General features: G+C 48.9%; 1 protein-coding gene across 1 annotated transcript; it reads left to right on the forward strand.

The window, feature by feature from the left end:
* The first annotated feature begins 6021 nt into the window (after positions 1 to 6021).
* On the forward strand, positions 6022 to 8973 carry GAS1 (growth arrest specific 1). The gene has a single exon (XM_069625716.1). The coding sequence runs from the start codon at positions 6611 to 6613 to the stop codon at positions 7490 to 7492; it is 882 nt and encodes a 293-aa protein (XP_069481817.1). The 5' UTR covers positions 6022 to 6610; the 3' UTR covers positions 7493 to 8973.
* The last annotated feature ends 1123 nt before the right edge of the window (positions 8974 to 10096 follow it).

Genomic DNA, 10096 nt, shown 5'->3' on the forward strand with positions numbered 1-10096 from the left:
CTTTGGATGAGAAGTGGACGGCTGTTTCAAGGTGATGACATATGATTTTGTGGTTACCCAGGTCAAAGGCAGCAGAGAGGTGTAATAGGAGAAGGATGCATAGTTCTCCTCTGTCTATGAATTGGTCCATTTGTATTTTTAGATCTAGTAATGCTGTCTCTGTGCCATGACCAGGTCTGAACCCTGACTGTCTTAATCCTAGTAGTTTGTCGGCTTCCAAGAATTGTTGGATTTGCAGGTACGCTGCACGGTCAAGGATTTTAACAAAAATGGTACTGTGGTGATAGGTCAAAAATGTGTTGGGATGTTGGGGTCCAAGATGGGTTTTTTTTAGCATCGATAGTACCCAAGCTTCCTTTAGGTCACCAGGTATAGCGCTGGCAGAGAATGAGCTGTTGATGATGGCAGTGATGAGCAGAGCTGGATCATGTGCACATTATTTTATTAGTGTGGCAGGGCAGATGTAGCCTTCATGCTGCGCTTACCTGGCCCCCTTTGGTAAGCAGTGCCACACAAATTTAGAAGGATGGAATTTAGAAGGGTGGCATGTGCACGACAAATTGAGGCACATATGCATTTGGGTATGGTCATAGTCAGACAGATTAACTCTTGGGTCCTGCGTTTCTGGTTTGTTGTACTGGCCAGCTGATTTTCCTGTGTACATGATTATATTGATGAGCGAGTATTTTCTGGACTTTTTAGGTTGATTGTTGCACGCTTTGTCACAGTATTGTTATGTGTTGGCCATTTATTTCTCAGTTTGGACATTGCATGCCATGGCATGGTGTGTCTAGCAGGTGACATGAAGTGTGGGAGGGTTTAGGTGACATACCGGCATTTAGATGTGTACTTTGTCATGGTGTTTGTGGCATACTCCATCTTCTATGTGTTTCTTTTGATCGCACAAGATTGAGATACTTTTAGTACTAACGGATGCACACAATGTAGCACTTCCGAGGACACATTCTCAGGGTGTTAAGGTTGGGACAGATGATGGTCCCTTTGTCATCATCGATTGTCACCTGGAATGTGCCTGGGCTGTGTGCACTCTGCAGGAGTTGGATTTTAGGTGGAAAATGGTGCCACAAGCTGGGTACAGCAGCCTCACCTCATGCTCTTTCCCCTCCCATGCATAGCCACTGTTCATGCAGTTGGGGATGTGGGTGCACCACCATGTCCACAAGTATGCCACGCCATGTTGCAACGTTGTGCAGTACACATGCTGCCACAATGATCCTGCACACTACTGGTGGCGCATATAGTAGCTCAACACCAGAGTGGTCAAGGGAGCTAAGCGCGACTTTAGCACTCCGAATGTGCGCTCCACTATCCCCCTAGTTGCAATGTGGGCTGCGTTGTATCTTACCTGCGGTGGGGTTCCATATTGTTGTGATCGTGTAGGTGCTCCAAGGGTAGGCACTGTCCCCTTTAGAGGTGAGATGGGTTGTCAGTGGTGTGGTTTTCTCTGTGTGAGACATGCATGCATTTGCAGGGCCCGTTGTACTCACCAATGATCCATGTGTTGCCATGTCTCTCAGCTTCCAGGGCCTGGTGTAGGGGTGACATTCTGAATATGAAACTATCATGGATGGACCGCGGATAGTTGGCATATACAGAGGTAATGATTCCCTTGGCATCACATACAACCTGCACGTTGATGGAATGCCAGTGCTTGCGATTGATGTGCTCTGTGGCCCTAGGGCCACATGGGTGCAATCGATGGCACCAAGCAATTTAGGGAAGTGCGCCACAACGTAAAAGTCTTGGACCACAGCCTTTCTTTCTGCGGGTGTTCTGGGCATGTATATGTGCCTGCAGACTAAGGGGCGTGCAGTCATGATTGCCAACACCTGGTGTAGGCATCGTGACTGCGTGGCCTGTGAAATGACCCCGACAATGGCAGTTGTCTGCTGAAATGACCCAGTGGCCAAAAATGCAGTAAATTGAGCACCTTTTCCAAGGGGCTCAGTGCTTGGGAGCACAGGGTGGGTGATGTGAGGTCATCTTCCCACTCCGTGACCAGGTCTAATATGATATGAGGTGGGAACCTATACCTGCCATAGACCTGGTCATCAGGCACCCCAAAAAGGCTGATCCTGGGTAAAAAAAAAAAAAGTGTGCCCTGGCTATCATCCTCTTCCTGCGGTGTCCCGCGATCACTGCCGCGAAAAATGGGACATTCATTGTAGCTGCATAGCGCGTTGGTTTTTCGTGCACCCTTTTTATGCATTATGTTGACTGTGCAGTGACGCTTACCCCCGCTTTCGCTTGGCGGACGTGTTTCCTGATTAGCGCGTCTTTTTCTGTGTGCCGGAAAGCCCTGTTCAATTCTATGAATATGTGTTGTTAGCGCGCGTGTGGGCGTTGCAAGTATTTTACTGTGGTAGTTCCCACATAACGTCCACATTTATGCTTGTTGTTCCCCATTCCACGTGTTCCGCCCCCTTTTTAGGTGACTGCGCTAAACAACATGCGCCTTCGCTGGGCATCTCGTGCAAGGCGTTCAGGGTGTTGCAGTGACGTGTAGGACCCACGCGGATTCAGCTCAAGTCTCTGGTAAGCCACACGTAATGTGTTCCATGAATCAACAAATGGGCGCTTGTGCGCGTTTTGCACGCAAGCACCCGTTTTTCTGTGATATTTTATTATATGAATCGGGCAGTATATGGAACGGCATAGTGTGCATAGAATAAGTGAGTGTTAGAGTAGGTTATATAGGGGCATTTTATATAGATGTTTATAGCATTAAGTATGTAGAAGAGTTAGAGGGATGTGAACCCGGGTGTGGCGTAGGTGATGGAAGCAGCAGCCTGCCTGCAGCCCCCTAGCGGGTGTGACCACCCACAGAGGCCATCCTCTGGCCTCATACATCAGTGGTTGGTACCAGGTGACCGGTATGGCAACTGCCTTGGCTGTCTCACCCCTGGGTCTCCCTGTGACACCTCCAAGGAAGGGTGGGCTGACTGAGCAGATCCATTTTGGAACAAACTCACGCCAGGGGAGCTTTAGATGGGAAGTATTAAGTTAGGAAATAGGAATGTTTATTTCAAAAAGTTTATTTTTATAAAGAGGGGTCCTAGTTGGGATACTCAAAAAAAAAATCCACCTTGGTGTCTATATCCAATTGAATCATTGTAAGAACTCAGTGTGTAGCCCATCTACTGTCAACTGCAATGTATTTGGTGGGTGGGGGTGGTTCCCATGGGGACTGTCCCTGGCCTGGGCAGGTGTGATCCCTGGTCCAGGTTTGGTGCCAAAATCAGGGGCTACAAATAACTTCCATGAAAGTCTATCCAATTAAAGGCCTGATTCATGGAATATTTGCCCGGTTCAAAGTGAATTAGCACTGCTGAAAAGTTACTTTGCACTGCTGACACAACCCCCGATTCATGAAAACTGTGCAAAGTGTATTTTTCCCGTGCAAAGTCAGCGCATAGTAATTTTTGCAGTACCAAATGACTTTGCACTGCAAAAATACACTTTGCACGTTCCCATGAATCAGGGTTTGTGTCGGCAGTGCAAATTCACTTTGAACCGGCCAAATATTCCAGCAATTGCGCCCTTAGTATTTTCGGTCTGGGGGTTTGTGAGCACCATAGCCCACTGGCAAGCTTTACAAAACAATGAGCACGGTAAAAACGAGTATGTAACACGAGGGCTGCACAAACTAAAAGTAATTTCCAAAAATAAGTATGTGGCCATGTTGGAACAAATTCAATGGGGGCCTTTAAAAAAACCTAACTAGGCAGCAGCGGAGTGTGCACACATTTTGGCAGTGAACTGGTTAAGATTGTGCGGAAACCCGTACTGTGTTTATCTTTTTGTTTTGGGCATTTTGATTGGGTATCTTTACTTTAACCCTATATTTGGTTGCCGTCCACTTAGCTAACAATTAACCACAAGGATGCGCGTGCCACTGCCGTTATGTGTGGCTCTTAAAACTATTTACTTCGAAAGCTTCAGGCACCGTATATTACAAATGTGTCGATATCAAAGCAATGGGAAAAAGTATAGAGAGAAATATAAGGCGGTGGCAAGCTGCGTGGCTCCCATTTCGGCATTCCAAACGCAATACCTCACATCCACCCGCGGCAGCAGTCAATGCGATCTTAGCAGCCAGTCCACAGTCCAGTTTAAACGTGAAACTGGGAGACTCGTTTAGCGCACAGCAACGTTCATCTGTCTGTTCCATGAGGCCAAATAAGCGCTGGGTGGACGGTGACAACTAAAGTACCACTGGACATGCGTGGACACGGCCAGAACACGGCCACCGTTTCATTTTATGTAAAACTAGGCATCTACACATTGCCCGTTTTAGGGGCACGTGACATTTTTGAGGGGTCCTTATCTGGCTTCGCCACAATACGGTTCTCTCGTGCAGACGGTGAGCGGTACATCAGGCAGTGATTTGTTGTCGCAAAGTGCACCAAACCGTAGTGTGTACCACGCCAGTAGTTGACAGGCAGAGCGACCCCTTGTGGCTAAAGGGGGAATTGGCGAGAAATTAACGCTGCAATTTCGTCCCGTAAACTACCTTTTCTCAAACAGTCACGCCGATAGTAAACGCCTCATTCGCAGGTAGAGACCGGCTTTGTTGCCATCCACTTCTGAGATACCACGCACACTTTGACTTCAGCTAATATCTACAATAAAATAACTTGTGTTCAGGTACTACGCGGTGATTTTCTCTATGCAATAGCACGCGCAAATTCCGACAGGTCCATTTGAAATACAAATGCACGGGTATCTAATCTAACGTTTTAATTCAAACTTTTAAACAAGATTAAAAATGTAACCAGTTTCTTGTGTTTGAAGCTTGCACTGCAAATGGCAACTTCTTGGGTAGCTCTGGACATAGCAAACGGAAATAAGTAGCTTTCCACGGTGAGCGTGGGTTATTAAGTCAATCAACGTTTTCACGCAATTAAACATTGCACAAGTGTGCCAGAGGGGCATAGCAGACCGCCACCGGTGGGCGAACTTTACATTCCAAATTGGGCTGCTACTAGGTTCCAAGGCAGAAACTACACATGTGCTCAAAACAAGACTCAAATCAAGGCTGGACCCTCCAGAAGAAAAGTGGTCTGTTTCGGTTGCCCCTGCGCTATCGGTATACAGGTGCAGTCACATGTTCCAGGCACTGTAACCACAGTGCTTGGAGATTGTGCAAAATGAGCATACCTCTTGGCGTTCTAGAGATCCTCATTTGGGAGTCCGTGTCACTAGCCAATTAGCACGTTTTTTGACATGTGTATAGGAATGTTGACCTAGTACAGGGCCGGAGATCATATCACTGTGTTGTGGAAATTCTAGGACATCGCCACCCACTCTACCCGGCCACGTCCCGCTGAAATGTGGCTATATCAAAATTAGAATGTAAAGCCCAACTTTCCCTTGAGAATCCTAAGAGTGTCCTAGAATTCCACAACCCAGTGATATGATCTCCGGCTCTGTGCTAGGTCAAAATTCCTATACACATAAGACCCTTCATCTAACCACATTAGAAGGCATGCAAAACGGGGATGCACGGAAATCATGCACGGTCACCGTTCACCCGGCTGCAAGCTCCTTCCATCTCACGGGACCCGTACACGCCTTGGTGTTATGGATCTGATGCTCTATAAGCAGCGAACGCGCTGAAGAACCACCGAGATGCTTCACCCCCAACAGACCGGGCGCATGGATGGCGGGCAGAAGAAACACAGATATTCGCGGCAAAACTGAAGCCGGTGAAATGGTACGGCGGTCAGCTGGAGGTAGAGATTCGAGCTCCGCTAAATCTCGTAGTTCGGCCGCTTTTTGGGTGAAAGACGCTAGCAGACGGTGGGATAGAGAAAGACGGGATATCGGTCTCCTCGGGACTTGGTCAGGCAGGCTGAGTGCATCTTTCCCTCCCCCTTCTCCTTTTGAAGAAGCCCGCAGAAGGGGGGAGAAAAGTTTCGTCGACGACAAAACAGGCTGCGCCAATAGGGTGGGGAGGAGTCGGGGAAAGGGGCCGAACCAGGGGAACCACAACTGGAGTAAAAAGCGAGGAGAGGGCGAACGGGGAGAGCAGGGGGACGAGGTGGCAGCGCTGCTAATTCGCGCCGTGTTTGTTTTGATTCTCATCGCGTGCATAATGAGGAGGTATTAAGAGGAACGCGCTTATATAAACGCTGAGAGGACAACAAACTCCGGCAGAAGACATTTGCCGGCTGCAGCATTGCTTTCAGGACATGTTGACAAACGGTGCACGCGAGCTCGCAATCCATGTGCACTGAAGCTGGAGAGGGCTGCGAACACGGGGAGGCCGCTGGAGCGGTGCATGGGACAGCAAAGAGTGCAACCACCCTCCTGAGCAGAAGACTCCCGGGAGACGAGTGTGCACGGCCGCCCCCCAGAAGGGCGAATAAAGAGGGAAGCCGACTGTGCATCCCACAACAGCAAGGAGGTGAAAGACGACAGCCACCCGCCTGCATGCGAGCTGCACTCCCGGAGCAATCGAACGCCGCGATTCTTTTTTGTGTGGAGAGAGCACCCAGTGGACTTGTGAAAGTCCGAGCCCCATGCGGACGCCTTACGACTTGACCTCGGACTGTTTTGCTCAGGAGCGGCGCGGCCCGCACGCCCCATGGCCGGAGCCCGGGTGCTGCTGATGGCCCTGCTTTTGGGTGCCTCCGCCGGGCGCCGGCTCATCTGCTGGCAGGCGCTGCTGCAGTGCCAGGACGAGCCGGACTGCTCCTACGCCTACAACTTGTACAGCGCGGCGTGCGCGCCGGTGCTCCCGCACCGCGGAGACCCGTCCGGGAGAGCCTCCGCCTCCAGCGGCCGCCGCTGCCCCAGCCATTGCATCTCCGCTCTGATCCAGCTCAACCAGACCAGGCGCGGACCGGCGCTGGAAGAGTGCGACTGCGCCCAGGATGCGAGCTGCCGCGCCACCAAGAGCGCCATCGAGCCCTGCCTGCCGCGCACAGGAGGCGGCGGGGCCTCTTCTGCCGCGGCGGCCGGGCCCAGGGTGCTGGGCTGCACAGAGGCGCGCCGGCGCTGCGAGCAAGACCACCGCTGCAATGCGGCCATGGGCAGCTACCTAGCCCACTGCGGCAAGCTCTTCAACGGCCGCCGCTGCACCCACGAGTGCCGAGACGTCATCCAGGACATGCTGACGCTGCCCAAGGCGCGGCTGCTGAGCGAGTGCGTCTGCGACGGCTTGGACCGGCCCATCTGCGAGGCGGTCAAGGAGAACATGGCACGCCTCTGTTTCGGCCAGGATCCCGGCCACTACCAGCCCGGGGACGGCAGCAGTGGGGGCTCCTCGCTCGACCTGGGTTTCGACGAGTACTACGACGAAGAGTACGAGGAAGAGGCACCCGTGCGGACCGGGGAGCCGCCGGAGCGGCCTCGGGTCGCCTCGGACAACAGCCCCACTGGCGGCTACCCGGCGGCCGCCCCCTTCCTGCTGCTGGTGGTATGGACCTCGGCGGCGTCCATCTTGTGGTCGTTGCTATGGCACTGAGTGACACCTCCCGGCGCAGCTCCTGCTACTGCAGGCATTTGCGGCGCCGCTCTCGACCTCTGACACGGAAGTACTGGTCCAACTTGAACTTACAAGTAGAAGACATCGTAAGGAACGATGGCTTGCATTTCCACAACACGAAACTGGTGTTTTCTTGAGACAAGACGAGCAACTATGAAGGTTTTATGGGAACAATGTTGTGTGCACACCTCTGATGACTAGCAGCCGCTGTTTGGTTGCATCCCCTGAAGATGTCTTTCCTTCTATCCCGGTTGTCCCCTCAGAGACTCAAAGGACACTGCTTTTCCCTCTGGGAGATGCCATGCCAGGTGCGACCAATCCTGTTTTTTTTAATTGTTTTCCGATAAATGTAGTTTTGTTTTTAACAGTATCAAGCAGAATCTACAAGCGCGAAAGTTTAAAGGGAAAATTCATACTCGCACCTATCATGGGACAACTTGAAAGACTATTCTGCTCGAGATGTTCTGTGAGGCCGGTGGCTTCGCGTTACTGTTACTAGTAAGTGATAGTGCATTATACTATGCAATGTGGGCAAACAACCCCACGCGTACCTCTCTAGGGACGTTGCTAAGGACGCTATTGTTCATTTTACCCGTTAACACGCTCCATTGCCTTTTTTTTTCACTGCCATCAAGATTGAGGTACAGAAGCCGATCCGCACACTACTGCCTTACTTTATAGCTCAAGAGGAAACTCTTACACATTAGTGCCTCCTTATTATTGGTTCTTCTTCACGGGGCCCTTTTTTTAATGTAACCCTGGATATTTCAGTTATTGCGTTCTATACATTTGATCACTGCCTTACAAGGACAAAGAATAGCATATTCGGCACAACGAAAAGGTTTCTTTCTTCCAACTACTGGTTACATTGGAACTTTTCTCCGTGAAGAACTCTGCACTGCCATCTTCGAAAGACACTTGTAATAAATAACTAAACGTGTACATAACACCCGGAGAAGTTTTGTATCGAGCCTCTTGGGGTACTTTGGTATGGTACAGCTTATATATATATATATATATAAATGTATTTAAACTGGGTTTTTAACCAGTGACTCTGCATATGTAAATAGAATATTATAAAAAAAAAATGTATGCTCCTGGGAATAATTTATTTAAAAATAGAGTTTAAATCTACATCTTATGTGGAAGAAAAATGTTTTATTTGTCTGTGAAAGGTACATAGATCATCTTTTTGTAAGGGACACAAACAAGAAGTGAAGTGTGCTCTGAAACCCCCAATGTACAGTGTATTTTATAGAAGTTCAAACGTTCTTATATTTTTGAGAGAATTTTATGAACATTGTAGAATTTGTATAAAAAAAATATTTCAAATGTTTTCAGCTCACCATATTTTTCTAGCAATGTATACAAATTGGTCCTTTTCATGTTTTGGAACATATCGGGACTTTTTACATCTTTTTGAAAGTGTACAATAGTAAAACAAGAGAAATTTTAAACAATTAATATGTCTGTGTATTTTTGTTGTGATCCAGTTGGCAGCGTATAACCTCTGTACGTGGAAGGAAACCGGGGGACGGCAACGGCATACTTTTTGAGCAGACCACGGGAGGAAGTCAATTCCTCTGTTTGTGTGATATAGAGTGGCTCGAACGGGTTTTATCCAACGTTTTAGGACCACACTATTTTTGCAGAGCAACTCATTGTATGTCAGTCATGTCACTGTCTGCATAATAATGAGCTGTGCAATTTAGGTTGCTCTACGTTCCAAATTCCCACCCTGCTCCTTTCACTGTGCCAAAAAGGCATTCAGTTTGGCTTAATCATTTTTATTCAAGCTTCTAAAAATGGTGCACAAAAGGGCATTGCTTGCGTCGAACTCGCATATACCCATCATCTATGGTAGAACACGCAGATCCTTATGTATGTGGGTGAGTTTGGCTCCCTGTGCTACTTATGGGGTGCATAGCTGTAGGTGCATGGAATGCCATTCCACACGTAACCCCCTTAAAAAGAATTGTCCTTAAAGTATCTGTGATGGGGTGGGCTCTGCGGATACAAGGCAGCCTCTGAATAAACACAGGGGCTTGTCTTATTGTTGTCGAGAGGGGGCTGTGCTTGTGAGCTAAGCCTGGTGCTCTGCCAGGGCTCCTGATCTACACTCAAACGCCCTTAGATAAACACTTACGAGCTTAAGCTGCGTCGAGTGCTGGTACACTTGACCTTGTAAATAGACATGTTTGTCGTAGGAATAAACTCGGCCATTGGAAAATCTTTCAAACGTGAACACAAAGGGGAGAGAGAGAGCGAGAGCCGGTGTCCTCCGGGGATTTCAGCTCACACCGCGCCAAGCCAAGCACTTAGAAAAAAAGTTTATTTATCTTCCAAGTCTGCTGTTTGTTTAAGCGTTTTTTTCGCTTCCTCTTCTTAAAAGGTTATGATTGGGTAGGGAGTCAAAAAAGAAAGGAGGAGGGGTAGTAGGGGTTTAAATGCCACGACAAATAAACTTTATCGACAGGGTTTGACAGCTTTCCAAATAAAAGGCTGCCAAGTGACATCCCATGTACTGAGGAGACGGCAGAAGTCGCTTCTGTTTCAATGCGCTCGGGCCTTTTTTTATTTCCT

Source organism: Ambystoma mexicanum, chromosome 6p (genome assembly GCF_040938575.1).
Source record: "Ambystoma mexicanum isolate Mex_15411 chromosome 6p, UKY_AmexF1_1, whole genome shotgun sequence".
Classification (NCBI taxonomy): Eukaryota; Metazoa; Chordata; class Amphibia; order Caudata; family Ambystomatidae; genus Ambystoma; species Ambystoma mexicanum.

Excerpts from the sequence above, each read along its gene's own strand:
- GAS1 (XM_069625716.1), top strand. The coding sequence starts at position 6,611 with ATGGCCGGAGCCCGGGTGCTGCTGATGGCCCTGCTTTTGGGTGCCTCC.